This window comes from Callionymus lyra, chromosome 19 (genome assembly GCF_982586985.1).
Source record: "Callionymus lyra chromosome 19, fCalLyr1.hap1.1, whole genome shotgun sequence".
Classification (NCBI taxonomy): domain Eukaryota; kingdom Metazoa; phylum Chordata; class Actinopteri; order Syngnathiformes; family Callionymidae; genus Callionymus; species Callionymus lyra.
In genome coordinates, this window is record NC_141836.1 from 9,283,127 (window position 1) to 9,308,820 (window position 25,694).

General features: G+C 39.8%; 4 protein-coding genes across 4 annotated transcripts; 1 reads left to right on the forward strand and 3 right to left on the reverse strand.

Annotated features, from left to right (window-relative positions):
• Positions 1 to 92: 92 nt before the first annotated feature.
• Positions 93 to 3,232, reverse strand: LOC148059398 (tumor protein D54-like). Its single transcript, XM_087781791.1, has 8 exons — positions 3,073 to 3,232; positions 1,460 to 1,509; positions 1,122 to 1,270; positions 1,011 to 1,058; positions 845 to 946; positions 755 to 775; positions 603 to 635; positions 93 to 259 (listed from the first exon to the last, which is right to left on the reverse strand). The coding sequence occupies exons 1-8, from the start codon at positions 3,083 to 3,085 to the stop codon at positions 199 to 201; spliced, it is 477 nt and encodes a 158-aa protein (XP_087637917.1). The 5' UTR covers positions 3,086 to 3,232; the 3' UTR covers positions 93 to 198.
• Positions 3,233 to 4,791: 1,559 nt separating this feature from the next.
• Positions 4,792 to 9,844, reverse strand: LOC148059399 (dnaJ homolog subfamily C member 5-like). Its single transcript, XM_087781989.1, has 5 exons — positions 9,706 to 9,844; positions 7,972 to 8,101; positions 7,680 to 7,893; positions 7,443 to 7,614; positions 4,792 to 6,407 (listed from the first exon to the last, which is right to left on the reverse strand). Exons 2-5 carry the CDS (start codon positions 8,079 to 8,081, stop codon positions 6,304 to 6,306), a joined length of 600 nt encoding a protein of 199 aa, XP_087638115.1. The 5' UTR covers positions 8,082 to 8,101; positions 9,706 to 9,844; the 3' UTR covers positions 4,792 to 6,303.
• A 647-nt stretch (positions 9,845 to 10,491) lies between these two features.
• On the forward strand, positions 10,492 to 19,452 carry LOC148059400 (ceramide kinase). Its single transcript, XM_087781027.1, has 13 exons — positions 10,492 to 11,015; positions 12,299 to 12,394; positions 12,456 to 12,593; positions 13,192 to 13,320; positions 13,416 to 13,479; positions 13,543 to 13,688; positions 13,751 to 13,825; positions 15,523 to 15,675; positions 15,891 to 15,996; positions 17,017 to 17,123; positions 17,184 to 17,380; positions 18,206 to 18,516; positions 18,591 to 19,452. The coding sequence occupies exons 1-13, from the start codon at positions 10,895 to 10,897 to the stop codon at positions 18,673 to 18,675; spliced, it is 1,728 nt and encodes a 575-aa protein (XP_087637153.1). The 5' UTR covers positions 10,492 to 10,894; the 3' UTR covers positions 18,676 to 19,452.
• Positions 19,453 to 19,512: 60 nt separating this feature from the next.
• LOC148059401 (glucose-6-phosphate 1-dehydrogenase-like) lies at positions 19,513 to 23,843 on the reverse strand. Its single transcript, XM_087781028.1, has 12 exons — positions 23,713 to 23,843; positions 23,457 to 23,494; positions 23,282 to 23,390; positions 23,011 to 23,228; positions 22,789 to 22,947; positions 21,702 to 21,827; positions 21,545 to 21,638; positions 21,301 to 21,487; positions 20,246 to 20,481; positions 20,103 to 20,179; positions 19,910 to 20,002; positions 19,513 to 19,769 (listed from the first exon to the last, which is right to left on the reverse strand). Exons 1-12 carry the CDS (start codon positions 23,815 to 23,817, stop codon positions 19,679 to 19,681), a joined length of 1,533 nt encoding a protein of 510 aa, XP_087637154.1. The 5' UTR covers positions 23,818 to 23,843; the 3' UTR covers positions 19,513 to 19,678.
• Positions 23,844 to 25,694: the final 1,851 nt, after the last annotated feature.

Consider the following 25,694-nt stretch of genomic DNA (forward strand, 5'->3'; position numbering starts at 1 on the left):
TGCTACATCAATATTAATTCCTCTGAAAACACAAATAAAAATAGGATTTCAAATTAACTTCTGACCTTTTTTTTAACATATTAAGCCAAACTCAATTTGAGTGTTTTTTAATAGCATTCAATTCTTCCCTGTGTTCATGGACATCCTGTCGTTTTTGGTTTCTTATCAATATCTAACCAATAAAAGTCACAGTTGCCTTTATCTTCGCAGCTTCACACTGTTGACCATTTCCTCCAGAGACCTGAGTACAGGAGAATGTCTGAAAGAACAACACATCATTTATCATATATTATCAAATTTCATAATATAATGTCTAATAATTAGTTTTAATATACTTATTATTAGCAAGAAGGTGACCTAAATTACCTCACAATAAGGTAAAAACAGCCCCTGAAATTTTAATAATGAAATAAAGTGCTTATAGAAACACATGTTTGAAAGCTAAACAGCAACTGTAAGGACTTGATAACAATATAATGAAATAGATTTAAAGTCTATATTGCAATAAAACTGCATCAATGCAGTTGTATTATAGTGCATCATTAAGTATTATTGCGTTATTATGCAACACATAATCATTCATTGTATTGCAGATATGTTACCTAAAGGTTGGGACGCTGATGTGGTGATTCATGCTGGAAAACAAGCAGCAGATATTGATGGTTTTTCTCAATCAATTACATTATTTTTCATTGTGTGTACATTTCTCCAGTGTTAACGTGAGTCATCTTGTGAGGTGAACTCTTGAACTCACCGAGGCGGTCCTGGGAGCGACCTGTGGACAAGTCAAGTCAAGTCAATCAAAGGGAAAGTCAGACATCGGGAACAGAGGACGGTTCTCTACCTCATTCCCGACATCCTCCTGGTGATGGCCACGCCCACATCGGACAACGCAGACGACGTGACGTTACCAGCGTGAGACAGACCGTCCCGAGTCCGCAGGTACCTGAACACACACTCGCTTACCCTGGCTGCTCAATGAAAAGGTCAAAGGTCAGTAGTGTACTTACACGTCCGAGTGGCTGATGTCGTCGAGGGTCGCCGAGGCGGTCTGGTACCTACAAGAGACTCTCGAGTGAGCTGTGGTCGGTCAAAAAATGGTGTCATAGTAGTGGACTCACGTCGTGGAGCACTGGACGCTCTCCCAGCCGCGGCTCAGGTTCTGTCGGAGGCAGCCGAGCGGACCCAGGCCCAGCTGGCGGCGGATTTCTGAGGCCGTCCTCTCTTTGGTGAGGAGCGCGTGACGGAGGGTTTGGATCTCGTCCTCCACCTACAGTCAGAAGAGAACTCGGTCAGTTTTTTTTACCGACCTTACTCTTGCTGACCTAATCTGATATAGTGTGGTTTCAGGTCATCAAAGCATAAGGTAGTACAATACCAACCAACATTTATGTCTCTAGTAATACTCACTCAATCCACGTCAAACAAACCGTTCTACACGTTCAGACAGTAGCATCACCTTGGCAAGTTCGATCCTCATATTTTCCGCATCTTCCTCAGAAAGTTCTCCTGGTGAAACACAGATAAAAAAAGTTGTTTGTATGCATTTGAGGTGGTAGAGAAAGTACATTTAAAACATAGTCAAGTCAGGATTACATTTCTGAAGAAATAATCATTGATTTCCAGCAAATATACAAGTTCTAAGTTCTAGTACTTCAGGTATTTCACAGCCAGTATAGTTTTTGTCAAATCAATCTGCTCTTTAAACATCATGTGACAAATACATTAAAAGTTCAACTAATGTGTTGATTTAAGTGTGTCTTAAATAGATGTTGAACTCTATTGTATCACCAGTGCCTATTTTCACTTAAATAATAAAACTAGTTTAATCAAACGTTTTAAAGGAGATTGAATCTCTTTTACGCCCACTCTGCTGTTATTGGTCAAGAATCGAGATTAATCACTGCTTGTCATCAACCCAGGAAGTCTCCACCTCCAAGGGACTGGTAGTATAATCAAATTGGGGCGATATTAAAGCTGGCTGGAGGAGGAGTGAAGTCATTATTACGTCATAATTGACTCCGCTCTTGTAACCTCTCGTTCGCCCAGATTTCAGGCAAACTTTGTAAATGAATAACATCTTCATGACGACAGACTTACTGAAACATGTGAGGAAAGTTGGGTTTACACATTAATTGACTACTGAACAACACTGAAGTCCTGAGTATCTCAGACATTGATCTATAAAATATTCTTTAAAAATGATTACTTACTTGTAAAAAACATCAGAATGATTATGATACCTAAATAACATATTTCACTTGTTTACCTTACAGGGTAAAACGCTGTTGATTTTTGAGCGTAATGTGGTATAAACATTGAAGATTTAAAGCTAATCATGTAAATGTGTACTGGCATGTATTATAAGGTGCTTTTTACAAATTGTATTTAGTTCCGAGAAACTTCTGGATCGACAACAATCAGTCAAATTGAAAGTTTCTTGTATTAGAATAAGTTTAAAACTATAATATTAAAAAAACATATGTATCTTACGCTCATTCATATCCATCTTTTTAAATATAAATACATATATACGGATACTGATATACTGTGTATATATGCAGTATATAGTGTTTCTTTGTTGCAGTGATGAGAAGAGAATATTCTCGAGTGCAGATAAACAGTTGTAGAAGCTTCTGGATTCATTTCCAGGTCCTTCCATCTGAACTTTAACTATTAGTTTCTGTTCCTGGAACTTACAGTTTCATAGCTGCATATATGTTAAGACCATTTCCTTTTTTGAGAAATAAAGTAAAGTTCCATAAAAAACTACTTCTAAAAAAAAAAAACCCTTCTGTTTATCAAGAGAACTTTCTATTACTTCAGTCTTTTTGCTGGGTTGAACCCGAAGCCTCTGTGAACCCCTGATATTTACCCGCTTGTTATCATCCAGAACACGCACGTAGTAGAGTGTGTCGGTCAGGAGACGATGCCATCACTGATACCAACCTGTTGCATGACTCTCTCTCACACAAATATACCATCGTATCAATGAACCCAGTACACAATTTTATCACATTTTCCTCTTCGTTGACTGTCAATAATCCGAGGAAGAAAATCATCTCAACTCACCCGGTCGACTCATTTCTGCTGCGCCTCTTCTTCTCTTGTGTTTTAGGGCTTTAGCTGCTGATGAGATTAACTCTGAAGCTATTAGTGTTCACTCCGCTCACTTACATGCACATGAGAACAGATGAGGTGAATGCACAGGTACACAAACTTATACGCTGAGGCTCCATTAATCCTCTTGAGTGGAGATACACGCACCGACAAAAACCCTGTTCTGCTATATATTAATACAAATGGATTCAGTAACACACATTATTCTTTCACTTCCCCACACAGAAAGATTAATACACAAACACACACTGTGGTTTCACTTAATTGAGATACATTACAGTACATGTATACAACTCATGGTCCAATCGTATTTAATCAATTTCATTTTATTTCATGGATATTTATGTAATTCATTTTCATTCTACACTTTCATCACCCCAAAGTTCCGTGATCTGATTCTGATGTTGATGTTGTGACGTGTATATATATCACTTTATAAGATAACAAATGGATATTATCGTTGTGAGCGAATATTGGAGAAGTCGAATTTAAGATTAAAACAGATCTTAAAGGAAATTATTTTTTGGAGAAGGTATAAATGAGGTCAAAACGGAGATGATTAAGACTATATTGCAATAAGAGTTTCTGTTCAAGACAGTTGGTAAATAAAAAAAGGATATTTTTAACATCCATGGATTAACAATAATGATGCCTTGTCCTGCTGATTATAAAGACAAACGTCGCCCTCTGCTGGCTATTTGTCTTCAGTACGGATTTAAAGTTGCAAGCCACTTATTTCCTATTGGTGAAGCTTAAGCAAATGCAGATGCTTTTTAGTCGAGTCCTGGCTGACTTCATGGCAACATGTTTTTATATAAGAACATTTTAATAAATTAAAAAACAAGAATTTTGAAGGAACATGTTAGTAGAGGTGTGTATTGGCAGGAATCTGTCATGTATGCCGATACAGGGGCAACAATATTGCGAGAATGGCTGCCTTGATGCCATTGGTTTTGATGCTTGTTTTAATATTGCTTAATTTGTGTCTTATTTCGTTATTCTATTTTGTATTGCCACCACAAAAAATAGCCTATGTTGCGTTTACAACACTGGTAATCAAAGTTTCTGATTGTGATATATCGTGATACTGTAGTAACAAGGATATATTCTGAGTATTTTCCGAGTACTTGACTCTTGTGTTGCAGAATTTACAGATCGTGTGACTCTTGACGAAGTCGTAACTGCTTTCACTTGTTTTTGGAAATAAAAGCGGCTAGAGTCAACTGTATCCTCTCGTCCTCAGCCATCACTGGGATCTCGCGGGATTTCAAAGTTCTTTTAGCTGCAGAGGACGTAATAACTGATGCCATCTAGTGGCAGAGAGTTTAATTGCAACACAAAATTAAACACAAAACATTTTACACAAACTATATGGAACTATAGACCATAAAGGACCTTTGGTATCACATTAAATAAATTGCGCATGCCAAAAATTAAAAAAAAAAAAAATCAATACAGTGTCAAATATCGTTACATTATCGTGGAAAAGAATATCGCGTTATATATCACCATAAGGATATTTTTATTATTATTCTTTTGACGCATTTTGGAGAACTCATGAAATAGGCACTGGTTCTGTACAATGGCCCTTGAAAGGTTTTTGGGTAAAACACGTACATTTTCTTTTCACATTGATATTATCCACTGCTTGAAAAAAGACCAAGGGCCAAGCAAGTTTGGGAACATTTATTCAACACCAAAGGTTTTCTTCCAGACTCATGTTACCATGCGACAACAGAAATATTCTATACAGGTGTGTCTGTTCACGTCACAACACACCAGCTCACACCATCACCGCGGAAAAGGAATAACCATGGTCACAATACCAAAGGTGGAGTATCCTCGTCACCAAACACACAAAATCTTGATGAGGAAGCGACGGGCGGGTGCCGAGGATTCGGTAATGGTCACAGGAAACATCACACAGCATCACAGACGTCAACATCCACACCATCAACAGCAGGGGGCGCCGCTCCAGCTGACCGGGGTCATTTTTAGAGAGTCGTGGAACACAAAAAAAGTCCCGTCGTCGTCGTCGTGGTGGACGAACGCGGACAAGCCTTATGAAAAATATTCATCTATGATATGACACAAGCATCAAACTCATCATCGACAACATCAAAGATACGATAATGTCCTCATCCACCGGCGGTCGCACGAGGAGTGACACGGACGCACCCACAATACATCATAAATCAATATCCATCTATAGCTCAGCGGTCCAGATGTGTCTGAGATCAGCAATATTTGGTTATTTCGATCAATAATGTATCCCTCGTTGCTCTATAGTACAACTCTTCATCTGAATGTTTCCGTCCTTGTGTCTACTGTTGACGACATATAAAAAATACATGAGTTTTCTGACAAACAATGTTCAATCGTGTATTTTTTTTTTTCTTTCAATGAAATGAACATTCTAGTCATGATGGGGGGGTTGCTGCTATGAAAACAGTTCAGAGGTTGTGCATGAACATCTGACAGGGGTCTACTTGCTTTTTATAATATATATCACTATACAGGACACGTCTTCTGATTTTAAGATTACTTAACTTCTAATTAATGTTGCCATAAACTTGACATAATATCGGGGACGCAACTGAAAAAAAAAAAGGTTCAGGGTCGAACGAACGCCATGTTATACCGGAGTAAAAATAAGTCCCGAGTGACGGCTTTCGGCGTCTGATGATGTCACTCACCGCCATCCTCCCTCGGGTTTCCTTGTTAGCATGAAACATAACGTACACCTCATGCTTTTGCTCATGTTTTCATGTCATCTTCGTAAAAGTCTGCGCGCAAATGGGTGAAAAGATCAGAGACATTTAGAACATCGGGACAGTGCATGCTACACAACTATGGGGGGGGGGGGGTGTGGGGGGTCAGATTGGTTGAGAGGGTGAGGACAGAAGTAGGGAGGGTGAGGCTCTAAGGTCGGATAATACAAAAAAACTAAAAAGTATTTATTCGATCATTTTTCATCTGGGGGAACTTTGCAGACCAATCGGAAGGCTTGAGGGGATGTGATGTCATCAGTTCCTGTCGTGGACCGTGCACTGAGGTCCCTCGCCCTCTCGTGGCCTGAAACATGATATCCTCGGTCCTCCTGGGGGGGACCAGGGCAGGGGGCCACAGGCGAGGGTGAAGCGGGTTGCAGGGTGGCTCGGGGGGCAGGGGGGTCTGGGTTTTTTAGTTAAAGCCCGGGTCGGTGTGGTAGGAGTAGTGGCCGTCTGACGTCAACTGGGTGGTCTCCGTGGCCGAGGGCTGCATCATGATGGGGTCGCCGCCGGCCTCTGTCGGATGATGTCATGGTTAGTCCTCAGTTAATGGTTCTGTGCGACAAATACACTCCGTGTATGAAAGGGTGGACGCAAGAAAGATGCTTTCATTTGGTCATTTTGACTTGTTTATGCAACCAGGGAACTATAAATGGGGAAACCAGTAAGTCCAGGAACTATCTGTGAAGGTTCTCAATCATCAGGGTCATCAAAGTGGTTTGAAGTCAACTGGACTGTTCTAGGAAGACGTTTCATCCAAGAGACTTCTTCAATTCCAAATGAGCAAATACTTACTCTACATTATTCTAATACAGATTGTAATGCCCCTTATTTTCACCTTTTCTTTTATACCAAACATACATTTTCTTCTTCTTAATTGTTTTTGAATTATCTACCTATTTGTAAATGTAGATCCACTTCTAGTGGATTTGATTATTACTCTTTCTTGCAAGAATCAGGGTCATCAAAGAGGTTTGAAGTCAACTGGACTGTTCTAGGATGATGTTTAACTTCTCATCCAAGAGACTTCTTCAATTCCAAATGAGCAAACACTTATACTACATCATTATACAGATTGTAATGCCCCTTATTTTCACCTTTTCTTTTTACCAAACATACATTTTATTCTTCTTAATTGTTGTCGAATTATATACCTATTTTTAGATGTAAATCCACTTCTAGTAGATTTGATTATTACTCTTTCTTGCAAGGAAATCCTTCCAGTTTTTGTGTCGGATAAAGTTGTTCAGAAAACGTTTCCATTGGCCAAACTAACAGATGTTAGTCTGAGTTACATCTTTAGATGTTTCAGTATTGATCTACTTTTGCCTCTGAGCATTGGCAACACATTCTTTCACTACTCTTTCCCTTTTCTTATAAATCATTCTCTGAACCATTCCTGGCTCGTATAACCATCACAATCCATCACCATCGTGGCTTGTGGTTCCCGGTTTTCCCGACATAATTTGAAAGATTAACAAACCGGTCATTTGGTTTGGGATTGCTTTCATGGAGATGTTTGTACTGGCGTGTATTAAAAAAGTTTCTTACCTCGCTCATCAGACTGCAGCTGGGCCTCCAGGTCCTCGGGGGACACGTAGAAGTCCTGGTCCTGGCCCTCGCGTGGTCGCGGTTTGCAGCGGCCGCAGCAGCAGTTGCAACAGCAGCAGAGGCAGCAGCAGAAGTAGCAGCCGGTGGCGAGGCCGCAGAACACGAAGAGCGCCTGCGGAGGATAAAAGAACGTCAAAGAACGTGAACACGGAAGCGACGCCCTTTTCCGAAGCTCACCTTGGCCCACCAGCTGGACAAGACAAAGTAGGTGTTGACGTTCTCCTCTCCGAACTGCTCCGCCACGTAGAGCCCCAGGGATCCGTACTTGTCGTAGATGTTGCGTTTGGTGGGATCGTTCAAGATGGCGTGAGCGTTGTTGATCTCCTTGAACTTGTCGGCCGCCTCCGGATTGTCGGGGTTCTTGTCGGGATGGAATTTAAGTGCAAGTTTTCTAGCGGGATTCAAACAAGAGGATTTTATTTTTAGTCCCGAACACGACCGTTGTGTTTTTCTTCTTCAACCCCCTCACCTGTATGATCTCTTGATGTCGTCGCCCGTCGCCAACTTCTCCACTCCCAGCACGATGTAGAGCGACTCGCCGGCGGTGGAGAGCGAACGCTGCCTCTGGTGGTCAGCCATGCTTTCTCAACTCCAAGAGGCTGGAAGCAAAAACGCGGCAATCGAACGTTGACCCGTAACTGTGTCTTCTCAATCAAACGACATTTACATTAAGTCATACAAATATAATGACTTAAAAGAACATTGAAATCCCACAAGATCCACACTGTGATGGCTGAGGACGAGAGGATACAGTTGATTCTAGCAGGGCTACATTGTATAGTGTGAATTTAGTAAGGGGCCGTTCAAGCCAAAAACAACAAAAAGGAAAAAATGTTTTAAATATGCCAATAAAATAATAATAAACCAATTATTTTTATAATAATATTTAATAACTTTGATCACAATAATACATTTAAATATTTTGAGGGGCAAAAAATATTCACCAATAGTAAAAATGAAATTAAGAAAGTTGTATGTAGAGTTAACAGAATAATAAATAATGAATACAATTGTAACATTTTCTACAAGCTCTACTATGTTTAGTTTCAATCTGAGCTCATGAGGGCCACATAATTGAAGACAAAGGGCCATGTGTGGCCCCCAGGCTGCATTTTTACCTGGGTTTGCTTTATATGTTGGAAGATTGAACGAACATGTTTTACAATGTCAAGGAATTACGCTACAAAATAATTAAAATATTGTTTATTTTTGAAAAAATGAATCATAAATTGGGGGAAAAAAACTGTAGATATTTTATATATAATAAAAAATATATATATATATATATATAAAGAAAAATAAACAATTAAGTCACAAATAATAAAAACATTTTTTTTAGTAATTTTTAATAAAAAATATTTGACTTAGGTCACTTATTGTGTTCCTTCATGGGGGCCAAAAATACATACATAGGGCCCCGGTGTGGGCTCCAGTTTGGCCCTGCGTCGCAGGTCACAGACCGGAGCACCGACCATCATGCAGTCTCATAAATTACCCCGGACACTGCTGTGAAGGACCCACTGACGGACCAGTACACTGTTTTTTTACTGCAAATATTTTGGGCTGAGGCAGGGCCTTCCACACCTGATAGGGGTTGAGTGGGGTGGGGTGGGGGGGGCTGGCCACAATCCCATCTGGCATAGCGAGGGGAGTGAGCCGGGGTGTGGGGGGGGTCTCACGAGTGGCTACCAGGACGACTAGTGAGGCCTAGTATCCACTCACAAGGATGATCTAGTCACCATAGAATCCAAGCAAACTAGATTAGTGTGTACATGTGATGATATATGTTGCACATACATACATGTGGTATAATTGATCAAAGAGCAGTTTGTATATATATTGACATATGGAGTGTGTACACATGAGTGCATGGACACACACATACATGTGTACATGCATGTTCACAGCATCCAACCATCGATGCTGTCATGGCCCCTGACAGCTCCTCCCCGGGGCTCGCATCTAAAACGTTTTGAATCCCGATGTGATTCCCGGACGTCAATCCCGGGATTAAAGCGAGTGAAAACCAAACGCGTAATCTCATCCTCATCTTCCTCATCCTCAGTAGCGCGCTGGCAACGCAGCATCCATGTTGGCTTCGCTGGCCCTGATACTAGGATGCGGATCGTCTGCGGGTCTTTTTCCTACTCACCGACGCGGGCCCCCCGGCGGGTTCCGAGCGGAACCAGAATCGTGCACTCACCTTTCAAGTCGGTCGATGGGACGAAAGGCAGAGTCGGTTCCGGTGCGGGTTCGTGAGACGAGGACGGCGGTGTCACTGAAGCAGCATCCCGGAGTAGGACCAAACCACACGACCATGGACAGCTGCAGCAGCGTCGGATCCGCCCCCCATCCAAGAGGCGACGTGCGCGTTCGCGCGAGGAATGCGTTGGTGGGGGAAGGGGGATTGATGCGCGTGCACGCCGGCATCGATGCGCGTGGTCAGGTGAGATCGCACGACGAGCGAGGGAAACTGGTAAATACCTCATCATGATGAGTCTCATGCACGCCTATGACGTGATCGGTTTATGACGTCATTGGGGCTCTAAAGCCCTCCTGGATCTGACGTCATCGTTCTGGTGTCGATGTAGGTGTGGAGTAAAATTATAAATGGAGATCAAAAGCTCTTTCGATTGATGTTTTTGACTGAATACTGACAAATAACATTCAATGTTTGCGTCCAGAACACATGTTTTATCATAAAACTTTTTTTTTTGTACTTCACAGAAACTTGCTGTGGTTGAAAACGGATGTTTCTCCATTTATTTAGTTTTGATCAAACAGTTAAATCTCCATTGTGATAAAAATAATAAGAAAAACTGTCATATTTCGATCAAATAAACGTGAAATAGATTCAAAACCATAAGGAAATAAATCGGTAAAATATGCATAACATTTATTGTTTCTATTTAATTCCACATTTGTTTTTAAAAATGATGTCACTCCTGATAGTCCATGAATTTTAATGTATTTAAACTTTTACCTTTGCAAATGAACTGCAGTTCTACAGTGTGGCCACGCGGAGGCGCCACTCCACAAGTGATCCTCCTCAGCAGCCGTCAAGCGCCGCATCATGTTGAATTACAGTCATTGTCGACTTGAAATATTCAGCGAGGTGACCTCAATACACAGAGACATGACGAGGGATGGTAGGAATCTCTCCTCGGAACCACGTTAAAGACTCTCCAGGTGAACCGCCACAGGAACCAATCAGAAGACAGGTGGGCGGGGCAGAGGAGGAGGCTGTTTAGCAGGGAACACCTGTGTGTCGAGAGACAATTGGACTGTGTGATTGGTTCTGGTCGAAGGTTCGTGGAAAAGAAGAGATGTCGACGAGGGTGAATGGACTCTCTCCAGATGTCCAAGGGGGACGCTGAAGGAACAGTACCCGGATGGAGAGCGAGAGGCTGGAGTCCACCCTGTGGGTCGGCACCAAACGATACCGGGCGGTTCTGACCGGGTGGCATCTGAACTGGACCGAAGTGGACAAGAAGAACCGCGACAAGAAAACGAGTAAGTCACATCAGAGACTTGGAAAACTTTGTGAAGATCTCAAGTCCACGCGTTTTTTTTTTTCTGGTTTTGCGTGAGATTTAAAGTTCTGGGAGTGTTTTTTAATGACGCCCGCGGTCAACAGAACGAGTTCTACAGCAAGAACACGAGTGACGAGCTTTATTGTCAACACAAGGCGTCGATGATGTCATGCTGCTGGTTTGTCACTGTTGTCCAAACACCAGCAGCATCTCTACAAATATCACCGCGCGCTTAAAGACAGATCCACACCACGTGTCTGGAGACGCTTAGACAAAGTTCTGCTACAAAACACGACCTTTAAACACGTGTTCAAAGTAATATTTGCATGTATTTATTTGTATAAGGTATAACTTTGGAACTGCTTCTACTTTATTTGCTGAAAATATCTGTTTTTTACTTTCTATTTTAGCCTACATCTATAATGTTAAACAATTAAATAAAAATAATTAATATTTGCATTTATTTATTTGTTTAAGGTATAACTTTGGGACTGCTTATATTTATTTGCTGAAAATATCTGTTTTTTTACTTCCTATTTTAGCCTACATCTATAATGTTAAACAATTAAATAAAAAATAATTAAATGTATTATTATAGCAGCTTCAAAATTGTTAACAATATTTGAATTAAAAATGTTTTAATATATATATATATATATATATATATATGTATATATATAATAAAGAAGACGTGAAACTTTCAATGATGCTTCAAATTCTATCCTGACTCCTGCAAAAATGCATTTATAAAAGTACTTTTAGTCTTCTTTTATACATATAGTTTGTGCCATTGTGTCAATATCTTAATAAAAAAAAACATACAATTTCATCTCAATATATCATTCAATGATGATACGAAAACGCAAATGTATTTAAGGCACATAATTGTAGAGTAAAATAAGGGGAAAAAAGGAAAAAAAAAAGTCACAAAGAAATAAAAAAGTCTATCTTATCAATACTGTAGTTTATCTATTTGTATAACCTGAAATGAGAGACTTCTCTGAATCCCTAAAAAATGTCACCTTCCATTGTCTTCTGCTTGAATACATGCCGAGTCCCAGCTCTGGTTCAACGAGTCCGGGAGGTTAAGGAAAACCTGAGGCTCCGCAGAGACAATGGCGTTGTGAAAGTTGCGACTGTGTTGCTTCAGTTAATCCAGGAAATCTACCAGAAAGTCCTGTTGTTGCACACGAGTCACATGTGTGTGACTTTAATCCCTCATGTAAAGCAGCCCTGTCCTTCTTCACCTCTTTCTCATCACAGCTTCCGTGCCCGTGCAAGAGGTCCTGGGGGTGGAGGAGGGACGGGTGGAGGTGCTGCCCCGCAGGACTGTGGAGGAGTCGGAAAAGGAGTTCACAGGTGGAGTCTATAACACCTGACGTTGTGAGAAGCAGAAGATCTCACCTGTCGCTCTCTGCAGTTTTCTACGTCAAGCGCAGCAGCGGCGGAGGCTCCTCCGGGTTGCTATGGCGACTGGGACAGATCCAGTTCAGCTGTCCGAGTCGGGTTCTCCGAGACCAGTGGATCAAACACGTACAAGGATCTCTGAGGACTCACGGTACTGACACGGATCAAAGACCTCCAGTTAAACATTAAAGCTTGTTGAATGATTGACATTATGAATAATTACAAACCGTTTTTACTTTTATCAATTCCAAGTTTAGAGTATATTTTATTTTGAATTTTGTTTGTATGAACGTTTATTTTATAAAGTATCAGAATAAAATTTAAATGCAATTATAGGTTAAATAACAAGTGTTATTTTTAACCTTTTAACCATGATAAAACAACACTATGAAAATATTGTTATCTCGTCAATGATATCAATATAATATCATATAAATGTATATATATTCAATTGTTTTCTCTTTTTTAATCATATTATTTTAATTGATGGTGTTCACCTGTCTTTTCCTTTAATGGTTGACGTATTGTTTATACATATAACTGTAAGAAAATTCATTAAAACATTTTTTTTTTATTTAATTGTTTGCATATTAGAAGATATAAGAATCTGATTTAAAAACTTGGATTGTTTTCTTGTATTTCTACTTATTGTCATGTGATCAGCATTGTTTCGAATCAATATTGACATTTTCCACTTCATTATTTGACAAGAGTTTTAATTCTGCTTGTCATTTAAATGACATTTCCAGGAACTTCCCGGCCACAGAAGCTTCTGGTGTTTATTAACCCGTTTGGCGGGAGGAAGAAGGGCAGGGAGATCTACCACAGCCGGGTGGCGCCGCTGTTCGACCTGGCCGGTATCAGCTGTCATGTGATCGGTGAGAAACGAGAAACCGGCTTTTAATTCCGACACTCGACGCTGTTTTTGCGAGGACGCTTATTCTAACCTTTTATTAACCTTTTTTTTGCTCAGTGACCGAACGAGCGAACCAGGCCCGGGATCACGTCCTGAAGAAAGACTTGACCGGATATGACGGGTCTGTGTGACTTTATCCTTATCAGAGATGTGTGTGTGTGACAGTTGTGTTCGCTCTTGACAGAGTGGTGTGCGTCGGGGGCGACGGCATGTTCAGTGAACTGCTTCACGGCCTGATTGGTCGGACCCAGCAGGAGGCGGGTCTTAGCGAGGACGATCCCAGCGCGGCTTTGCAGCCGTGCCCGCTCCATATTGGCATCATCCCCGCTGGTAACCGACGATGACATCATCCACGTAGCGACGTCTTCTTCGTAACACGTCTGTCTCTGCAGGATCAACGGACTGCGTGTGTTTCGCTACCGTGGGCGTGGTTGACCCCGTGACCTCTGCGTTACACATTGTGCTAGGTGAGTAATGGGAGTAGAGGTCTACTCCTCCAGGCTGTGAGCGTGCTGACGGGATGATAACAGCTCTTTAATTTACGACCCGATGGATGGCGGTAGTTTATCAACGAGGTCAGCAGCTGGCTCTGGACTGATATCTTCAATTATCTCTTGACCTGATTGTCTCAGGGCTGCTTACTTCCTTATTCAGAGTTCCATTAGCTTTATTGGCTGCTGCTGCTGGCGCGGAACAAGGGTCAGCGTTGGCAGATTCTTCGAGCTTGAGCACGAACTGGTGCAGTGTAGAGATGCAGTTCCACAGTTATTTATAAATCTTTGTCACTTTGTTATTGCAACTTGTAAAGCCTAAGAGGTAATAGTTTAAAAACGGAACCTTTAAAAACGTGTTAAAAGTACTAATTGTTTTATTTAATGTATATAAATACCGAACTTTAGAACTATTTACTTTTATTAACACAGGTGTTTGTTTTTTTTCCTTCCTCTTTAGAATGAATCTAATGTGTAAAATACAAATTTGTATTGTTTTACATTTATTTATTATTCACTGCACTTTTTAATTTCTTTGACTTAATTGTGTCCTTTTTGGTATTCGTGTGTCTTTAAATAGATTGATTTGAATAGATGATTATCTATAATTATTTATGCAACTTTGTTATTGCAACTTGTAAAGCCTAAGAGGTAATCGTTTAAAAACTGAACCTTTAAAAACATGTTTAAAGTACTAATTGTATTATATAATGTATATAAATAACGAACTTTAGAACTATTTAATTTTATTAACACAGGTATTTGTTTTTTTTGCTTCCTCTTTAGTATTTATCTATTGTGTAAAATACAAATTTGTATTGTTTTACATTTATTTATTATTCACTGCTTTTTAAATACACCCTTTTATTATCTTTGACTTAATTTTGTCCTTGTTGATATTTGTGTGTCTTTAAATGGATGATTATCTATAGTTCTTTATGCAACTTTGTTATCACCACTTGTCAAGCCTAAGAGGTAATAGTTTAAAAAATGAACCGTTAAAAATATGTTAAAAGTTAAATGGATCTAGTCTTTAAATAGATTTATTATAATACATGATTTTCTATAATTATTACTTTATTATGACTTTTAAAGCCTAAGAGGTAAATGTCCTCCAAAGGCAATGATTAGCTCTCTGGACACAAGAAAGAACATTGTTAAAAAAGCAAGGTTGCAAATTGAAGAATATTTATAGAGTCAGGATTTTATTTTAAATTTGTTTGAAGAATATTTCAACAGTTTTTGTTTTTTTTCAGTTCAGAAAGTCCTTTCACAGCAGCTAAAACACCTAGGAAATGAACTGTATTTAATTTTGATATGCCCACTTTAATGTACATGTCCTTTATTTATATATATATATATGTGTATGTGTTTTATATATTTTATTATTCACTTCATTCATATTATTTTAGCATGTTTTCAAATCCATTTGATTTGATCCATTTTTATTTTTTACAATACTGACAATAAATGTTTTCTGATTATGAAAGTGCAACTTCTTATTTTGATGATTCATGTCTGATTAGAGTTATTACCATCTTTATGTGTGTTTCCACAGTCAGAAGCTCAGGTTGAGTGTCTGCAAATATTGAAAAAGTAATGAAATCTAAAGAACCATGAGGTTAAAAAATGTGGTCACACCAGTGCTAACATCACCGTCTCTCTGTACGCAGGAGACTCTCAGCCTCTGGACGTCTGCTCGGTGCATCACGCCTCTGCTCTGGTCCGGTATTCCGTCTCCCTGGTGGGTTACGGCTTCTACGGGGACGTCCTGGCCGAGAGCGAGAAGCACCGCTGGATGGGGCCGCTCCGATACGACTACTCAGGTCTGAACGTCTGCAAACGGCACAGGAATGAACATGCGTAATGAAAAAAAACATAAGATGATGACATAAGTAATTTATTCTCAGATTTGTATCTGCTGTGTAAACTTTATGTTTTGCATGAGAAGCATTACTCACTCACGGGTCACAGTTACCCACCCGGATATTCAGGTTCCTCTATGGAAACAGGAACTACTGACTCTGACTCTCGTGTGCAGGAACGGTCGTGTATCTGAGCAACAGGAGCTACGCGGGCGTAGTCCAGTATCTACCAGCAGACCCGCTGCTCTCCAGTCCCAGGGACAAAACACGCTGCCTCTCAGGGTAAAAAAACAACACAACATAAACCACCACGTTATCAAAAAAATGGCAGCTTTGAATGTGTAAACTTTACTACTTTTCCATCCGTTGATAGACTTTTATTCCTCCCCCAGTCTTGATCCTGGGAATATGATTCAAATATTGTCTTTTAGACCTTTCTTTTTTTCCAAGCTTTCTTTTGATGGATACAACTTTCCTGATACTTTGGAGAGTTGTTTAGTACATTGCATAACTTTAAATTGCAAAACAAAATTGAGAAATAGATGGATTTATTTCTTTATTTTTCACCGTCTTTATCATTTTTTTCCAGTCATGTGTGCAAAGAAATGCACAGAGAAACCCAAAACAAAAATATCAACAACAAGCATTCCCTCCCGCCACTGTTGCACATGTCCGTCAACACAACAAGACTTGAACCTGCATCAATCGTGCGCACACGAGCACACAAACTAACACAATTCATCGTGACAATCATTAACTTGTGACATACAACTCGGGGAAGACACAATTAGAATGAATTTGGATCGACATCTGGTTACAGGAATTTTCTAAAAGATTGTTTAATAACCTGTTTCCAATAAATAACTTTATTTAAACGGAAAGTTTAAATCATTTAATTGTGGGATAAATTGATTAAAAAGATGCTTAAATGTCACACAATTGTGAATAAGGGAACCAGCCATACATTTAAGGACTTGTAGGTCAATAAGCAAAATGGAGAAGTAACTTTTTTTAATGTGTTACAAGTACTTCTGAGGCCATTTCGCATCCCATAATATTAGAAAAGCGTCCTGATCATGTGTTACATTGTTGAATCTGTGATGGTGCGTCTAGGTGTCTCTTGCACTCTAAGGAGGGCAGAACGGAACCTGATCCAGAGGAAAGTTGAGCCTCGGTGTCCCGGATTCTAGTGGCTTCTTTGAGGCTGAAACAATTATTGACCCGGTTCTGTCCGACTCCCGGCGGCGCCATCTGCTTGTGAGAGTTGGTGTTTAATAAAGTTTTTTTATTGTGTTTTTAAAGGTGCGGCGTTTGCTCCAAGAGCACCGAGCGGTTGTTCCAGAGCTCGGCGGACAGTAGTTCTCTGTACAGCGCCACCTTCAGTCAGCTCAGTGGCGGCGACGCTGAAGGTCAGACTCACTCACTAGTGAAGCTACCGTGAGTTAATAACCCTGTTGGTCTACATTCAGGCGAGTGGGTGAGCGTGGAGGGTCGCTTCAGGTGCGTGTCCCTCACCTGCATGTCCAGCTCGTGTCCCAGAAGCCCCCTGGGTTTGTCCCCGTCCGCTCACCTGGCCGACGGCACCGGCGACCTCATCCTGGTGTGGGACACTGACCCGCTGGGCTTCCTCAAGTTCCTGTACCGACACACCAGCACGCAGGACCAGGTACGAGACCGGAACCTCCGTCTGGTTCTGTGTGGGTTCTACACGTGATGAGTAATAAATATGGATCAGTACCAACAGAATATTGCACGGTTGAGTTGAACATCACTAATGTTGAAACTTTACGATAAAAATCAATCAAAAGTATTTTTTTTAAATAATAGAATTTAACAATTTCCTAATTTATAGGTTGAATTGTTTATTAATTTTATTATTTATTTATTAATTATTATTATTATTATGAATTTTTAATCTTGAAAATGTTACTTTTGTTTGTTCAATATAATAAACGAATAAAAAAGTAAAATATATTTTCTGAAATAATAATGTGTTATGTATTTATATCAATAATTAAAATATAAATGTTCTAAATTCAAGATTTTACAATTTGGAAGCCTTTTTAAATCCAACATGAAAGTGTAAAATAATAACTATTATTATTAAATAATAATTACACCAGACAATACTGTGTTGAATTAACACGCAGGTGCTTCTTTGTCGTCACATGATCACCTGCACGTCGCATGATTGGCTGAAAGTTCAATCAAGTATTTCTTTACTTTTGTACATTTAATTAAAAAGTTTACATATGAAACATACTGTATTTAATGTCATTTTATTTGGATAAGAATTGCAAACTCGGTGTAAAAAGAAAAAATAATTAATTAAAAAAAATAAATTGAGTATTAAAAACCAAAAGTTATTCAACCTTTTAATATATTATTGAATTAATTTTTGGAAAATATCCTTAAATACAGCTTAATAAAAAAAGGGAAATGTTTAGTTCTGATTGTTTCACATCCAAGTAACTCTCCAAACTGTCTCCAGTTCGACCTGCCGTCCGTGGAGGTCCACCGGGTGAGGGCGGTCCGCTTCACGCTGCTCTCCGACCCAGAGGAGGGGGCGGCGTACGAGGAGACCCGACCCGCCGTCCGGGCCACAGACGACAATGACGACGATGACGAAGACCTGGGGGTGGGTTCTCAGCATCATCTGGACCAGCCCCGCTCCAGAACACCCCAGACGGAGCAGAAACCCCCGGCGCCGTTCCTGTGCGGACTCTGCTGCAGGAAAACCACGTCCTCCTCCGTCTGGAACTGCGACGGGGAGATCCTGCCCTTCAGCAACATCCTGTGCAGGTCAGTCCTGCGCCATCATCATCATCATCATCGTTTCCATGACTACGACCAATGCAAATATGTGTTCCCCGCAGGATCCACGGGCAGCTGGTGCGTCTGTACGCCAGAGGGATCGAGGACGAGGCGTCGCTGCACGGCAGCGCCATCGGAATCCACTAGTCCGGTGATCGAGAAGCAGCACCGGTGGGACTTTTCCTTTTTATGCAACTCCGGAGAAGTTATTTTAGAAGATTTTAGGATAAATTATTGTTAAACTCGTATCCGATGACATTGTTACAAGGTTGTTAGTCAGGAGCTCATCATTATACGACCAGAAAGTTACGTTTAAAGTGCAATATGGTGCGAAAATATCTCAATAACACAAGAGTTCTCTATTAGAAGTGCTTCTTTATGATTGCACCAGGAAATATCTATTTTTAAGAGTTGTAGCATCGTTTAAATATATTTATGGAAGATGGTTTTAGGTGAAAGAAAACACTTTTTTGCACATTTAAAGGTTTCAAACAATTTCAGTTTGTGACGATTCTCGAAGGTCTCAACGGACCAATGACGGGTCGTTGTGACGTTTGTCTGACGATATCGTTTGTGATTCATTTCTGGGCGTCCACGTGAATTCAGTTTGAGATGCGTTGACGGATGTTTTGGGGACGAATATCAGGAGCTGGTTCTCGTGAGAAAAAAAACCTGATGGTGTATTTAAATAAAACTCTTTTTTTTAAACGTTCCCTCCTTCATATTTCATTGAAACAACATTGAGACGTTTCTTCTCACGCGACACATTGATTTTCTTTCACATCATTTTCACTTTTATTGTCTTTATTCATTTGTGTCAAACTATTAGTATTCAATTATAATACCATTATCTCCTTATCTGTAAACTTTGACGTCTCAAAATCAAAGTAGATTTGTTTGTTACCATGGTGACCAATAAAGATCTCTCCAGCGTGTCAAAATAAAACGAGTGTACACAAAAAATAAACCTTCAAACTAGTGAAACTTGGTAAAACAAAAGCTTTATTTTGGTCCACTGTGTTGCAGAAAAGAGCTTCTGCTGATTCAGATTCATCTCAATTTTATTGAGACGGTCATTAGACATGAACAATCGATCCCAGAGCAGATTTGGAGGTGAAGAGAGTGCAGCCGAGTGTGACGATGATCTTCATCATAACATGTGGGGCTTCACCCACTTGTATTTCCCCTCGTAGCGGAACCCCACTTTCTTCACCAGCTCGTCCGCCTCGGGCGGACCTCGACTAAACACAAGAAAGACGTCAAGAAAACTGGAAATTATTTCACTGGAGAAAATGTGTTTTTTACAATTATTTCTTGAATTAAAGTGAATTTCCCTCGTTGGGAAAGTGTCACATTTTTTCACTTTGAAAGCTGGTTTTACCTGCCGTAGGTGTAGGGGATCGGACGCGTCTTCTCGCCCTCGATCTGGTGCAGCAGCGGCGTGAAGATCCTCCAGGCCTCGCGCAGCTCATCGCTGTCAATCAAATGATCTCAGAGGTTTAGTAGATGATAGCAGCTCCACAATGACCCAAAAAACTCTCTTATTGAATAAATTCTTGACTCTAATCGAGTACCTGCGAACAAAATGCATCTGATTCCCACAGAAGACGTCCAGAATGAGTCGCTCGTAGGCGTCCGGAAGAGTCACGTTCTGGCGGAGGAGACCAGGTTGTTAGGTCAACCGTCACCATAGTTACGAGCGAGTGGAGTAGAGAACCTTGTATCTGCTCTTGTAGGTCAGGTCCAGCTCCGTCTCCTCCGGGCTGAAGTGAACCCCGGGCCTCTTGGTCATCATCTTCAGGTAGATGGCCTCGTCCGGCTGAACTCTCACCACCAGCTCGTTCCTCTGGCAGCGACCCCCGAAGATGTCGCCCGGCACGTCCGTGAACTGCAGGCGCACCTCGGCCTTCCGCTCGTTCAGCGCTTTCCCGCATCGAAGTATGAAGGGAACACCTGGTGCAGAGAGTCAGGTTAAAAAACTGATGTTTTGGTTCTTTTATGGTTGAAAATATGATAGTTTTCATCTTTTTTCAATATTTTAACAAGGGTGGGAAATGCATGTCATTTTATAAACATTTTATTTAAAACGTTAAAAGTTAACAAACGTTATTGAATATTTATTTATTGTATATCGGTGCCATCAGAATATTGAATGGTTGAATTTAAACGTATTTGTTTTTTAAATAATTTGACTCAATAATTTGTATTTTGAAAGGTTGAATTTGTTGAACATTTTCAAAATGAAATATTTTTCTACACATAGACTTGATTATCTTAATTTAATACATCAAAAATAAATGTGTGAATATTTTTAAATTTGTATATTTCATTTTTTGTGTGTGTAAAACAATGCCATCATTTCATATTTAATTTAAAAGGCTACAAATGAGAAAATATTGACTTTAAAAAATCTATTTCTGAATTATTGGAATTATATTAATCTGTTAAAATTATTCATTTTGAAAATATTAAAATGTTTCAATTTTATATATATATATATATATATATTTTGTGTTGTAATTAATTTAAATTATATATATATATTTTTTAATCTAACTTTCAACATTAAATATCCTGAAGACATTCATATACTTCTAAAGCACTATTTTCAGAATCTAAAAATTACATATTTTACATTTTTATTTAGTTTTATTGATTTTCGTCACCAACCCAAAGATTTTGACGATAAAAACTTTTAAAGTGACATTTTCTCCTAATATACGGTCGTATATGTAATTCAGTAAAATGGTCACCAGAGGTCGCCACACTCACCGTCCCATCGTTCGTTCTGCACGTACAGCACCACTGTGGCAAAGGTTGGGGTGCAGGAGTCGTTGGGTACCGTGGGGTCCTCCAAGTAGCCCTGCCGGGCGTCCCCCTCCCCCTCGGGGTTGCCCACATACTGACCCAGAACCACGTCAGACAGGGTCACCGGAGAGACGCACTTCAACACCTTCACCTGCAGAAACACTCGTGAATCATTCGCGGAAATAAACCAAAGTTTATTTGTTCAGACCTTCTCGTCTCTGACGTCATCAGGGCTGGTGGACGGAGGTTTCTCCATGGCAACCAGGCACAGCATTTGCAGGAGATGGTTCTGCATGACGTCGCTGGGAATTAAAACAAAAAATAGATGAGTTTTAAGGATTTTCGGCGACAGAAGTGAGACTCACCGAATGATGCCGAAGTTATCGAAGTAACCGCCTCGACCTTGAGTCCCGAACGGCTCCTTGAAGGTCAAGACCACAGAGGCCACGCTGGTCCGGTTCCATGTGGGCCCGAATATACGGTTCCCAAACCTGAGCCACCGATACTTTTACTCTTTGGACTTTATTTTCTCCCCGTTAGTATCAAACATGTTTAAATTTTAAAAAACTGTATTTGAAAATATAGTTTTTCTTTTTATTCAAAACATCTTCTTTGATTGAACTTTATTTTAATATAAAATATATAATTGATTTAAACATTATTTTTGTATATAAACTAATTTCTAATAAATATATTTTTATTTGATTTATTTCAAACAACTTTTATATATTTAAAATATTTTTTTTAGGTTGAAGAAAATTATGTTTGATTAAAAGCTTTTTTTTTGCATAGAAGTATATTTTATAAATTTGAAAATATTTTTTGATTGAAAATATATAAATATTTATTTTTATTTAAACATTTGTTTAATTGTAAGAACTTTAGAAATCGTCTTTGTCATAGAAGTAACTTGTCCTCATTTAATTATATTTTTTTAATTAAAGCACATTTTTCTTTAGATCGTAAAAGTATTTCTTTAATTCAAACAACATTTTATTTGTACTGAAAATGTTTTGGTTGAAGCAACTTATTTCTGATTGAAAACCTTTTTTTAATAGAAGAAATATTTTCTAAATTTGAAATAAATCAACTATTTTTGACTGTTCACTTATTCAATTTAATATCATTTAATTGAAAATATATATTTTTAATGAAGTAACTTTTATCTGATTAAAGCAATTTAAAATTAAAGAAACTAATCTATCTCCATAAAATATCAACTTTTCAAATACATTTTTATTAATACCTCTCTTGGCCTATAGAGGTCAGTATACACGATAATTACTTTTATTATGACTGATGATGATTGAAATCAGTGTGTAGTAAAACATATCTTAGTAGTTGCATAACTTGCTAATAAAATGGAAGATAAGAGGGAATATTAATTATTAATTTTATATAACTTTATTAGTTCTCACTTACTTAGCAACAAACTGGCACCTCCACACTGACCTGAGCACCATGAGGTTCTGGACCATCTCTTTCCCGAGGTAGTGGTCTATGCGGTAGATCTGGTCCTCGGCGAACAGGGACGACAGGTGGACCGACAGCTCCTGCGAACTCTGCAGGTCTCGACCGAACGGTTTCTCCACGATGACTCGGTTCCAACCCCTGCAACAGACGACAACCGGTTACGCCGGGGACTTCCCTTTTGGCCTCGCCGCGACCTCTGACCCCGGGCTGGTGCAGTGCGCCCGGATGTTGGTGCTGACGCTCTGGTACACGGTGGGGGGCAGCGCCAGGTAGAAGAGCCGGTTGGCGTTGGCCCCCCCCGGCAGAGACGTCAGGCGCCGGTGGAGTTCTCGGAAGCTGTCGCCGTCGTCGTAGCCGCCGCTCAGGTACGAGTTCCTGCCCACGAAGGCCGCCAGCGTCTCCTCGTCATCCTTGCCCACCTGGAGAAAAGAAGTCAGGACTACTTCATAGACGAAGCGAGGAAGGTCCACACCTTCATGTGAGGGCGACTCGCTCGCAGGACCTCGTCCACCGTCAACTTGGAGCGAGCGAACCCCACAAAGTAGGTGTCGTCTGGAAGGAGACCATCTTTGAAGAGCAGCCTGAAGACACAACCCTGGGATTCACTCACTCGTCTTTAAACCAGAACCCAAAGACCTGAGACTCACCACAAGGTGGGGTAGATCTTCTTCCGGGCCAGATCCCCCTGTGGGGGGTCAGAGCAGCAGCAGGTTAATTCAAGTCACCTAATCCCCGCCTGAAACCGGAGCTCCAGTGCACAGTCACGATGATGAAGACGGCATGAACGTGTTCCTGCAGGAATGTCTCCTCGAAGAGCAACATCTGCTGCAGCTTCTATCAACGTTCTCTGCAGGACCCCGCGATAAGATACCCCCCCCCCCGGTCGGTGAACTTTGTACTCACAGAAGCTCCCAGGACGATGAACACGTTGGACCGGACCGACTTCTGCTCGCCATAAAGTTCCTTGCGGAGCTGCACGAACACCTCGGAGCGACTGGCGGCTTCCATGGTCGCACACGTCTGTCGGGGCCGAGACTCACACGTCTGTCGGGGCCGACTCACACGTCACTGCCTCCCTCCCTGCAGGGCGATCAGCAGACGACCCGCCCCCCCGCCCGTCGAGGGTGTGTTGAAACTTGCTCTGTGACAATAGTGTGTAATCGGATCGATCATGTGTTACAACCTTCAAGGACTCGCTGCACTCTGACCTTTATACACATCGAGAACATTGTGTAGACAGATACAACACAAAAAATGACTCATTGAATTCTTTCACTCTGGAATGTGTCGACGTTTTAGTGTGTTGTGTAGGGATGTGTGCTGGAATGTAGTGTAGTGGTGCTTTTGTTTGATTGCAGGTGCCTTGTTTGTGTAGGTGTGTGTGTTTATTACTGGAGTCTACTTAGTGGTGTGTATTGTAATATTGTAACATTTATTGTATTTGTGTAGTCATTTGTGGTGTCAGCAATTACGTTTTGTTTTTGGCAGCTAAAGTATGAGTGTAATTTGTGTTAATGTTTCAGTGTGGTTTGTTGTGTCAATATATTTTTCAGTGTGTTTGTATTTCAGTAGTTTCTTTTGGGGTTTATATTTCAGCATTTGTATTGTTTCCGTACATTTTCAAGTTTGTGTTTTTATTGTGTGTCTTTAAGTATGTATTTTTTTGTTTATCGTTTTTTGTGTCGTTTGAGTTTGTATTATTGTTTTATTATTTTATTTCAGTGTTTTTTTTTGTGTATCTTTGATTGTGTTGTTTTAGTTTGTATTTTAGTGTTTCTTTTTTTGTGTCGTTTGAGTTTTTAATGTGGGTTTGTTTTGTTTCTGTATGTTTTTCAGTGTTTTTGTATTGTGTGGTTTCAGTGTGTATTTCTTTGTGTTGTGTCAGTCTGTGTTTATATTGTGTTGTTTCAGTTGCATTTCAGTGTGTTAGTACTGTTTTTTCATTATGTATTTTATTGTGTTGTTTCAGTTTGTATTTTAGTCTAGGCTTGTATCGTGTTGTTTCATTTTGTGTATTTTAGTGTGTGTTTGTGTTGTTCCTGTATGTTTTCATTGTGTTTCTGTATAGTGTATTGTTTTCTTTATTTACGTTAGCATGTCTTGTATTGTGTTGTTTCAGTTTGTATTTTAGTCTATAGGCTTGTTCTGTGTTGTTTCATTGTGTGTTTCAGTGTGTGATTGTATTGTTTTTTCTGTATCTATTTTAGTGTGTGGTTTCAGTTTTTATTGTAGCCTGTGTTTGTATTGCGTTGTTTAGATTATGTATTTTAGTGTGTGCTTGTGTTCCTGTATGTTTTCATTGTGCTATTGTATATATATATTTTATTAGAATTATTTATTTTAGCGTGCTTTGTATTGTGTTGTGTCAGTTTGTATTTTAGTGTGTGTTTGAATTGTGTTGTTTCAGTTTGTATTGTACTATGGGTTTGCATTGTGTTGTTTCATGTGTATATTATCGTGTACGTGTACACAAGTTTACAATAGAATTTTTATTTCACGTATTTGTGTCTTTTTTTTTATTTTTAATGTTTGTGTGTTGTTGGATTTGTGTTTTGCTAGTTATTTAAGTAAACATATCTGCACTAAAAAAAACGATGTACTGACAACAATACACACGAACGTTTGCTTGACTGTTTTTACAAAGTAAGGTGATACAACTGTGATACCAAATTATTTTTCAAAAATATATATCTTTACAAAAAGGCTAAAGGATGTAAACAAACCTGTCATTTGCGGAACGTCTTATGTGCGATTGTTGATGACGTCACACCGCTAAGCGAATTTCTTGACATGGAAAGTTAACTCTTAAAAAACATTTATTTATTTCAGAATATTGTTTTTCAAGACAAAAGCTTTCATGTTCAATTTCTAATTTAAAAAAACGA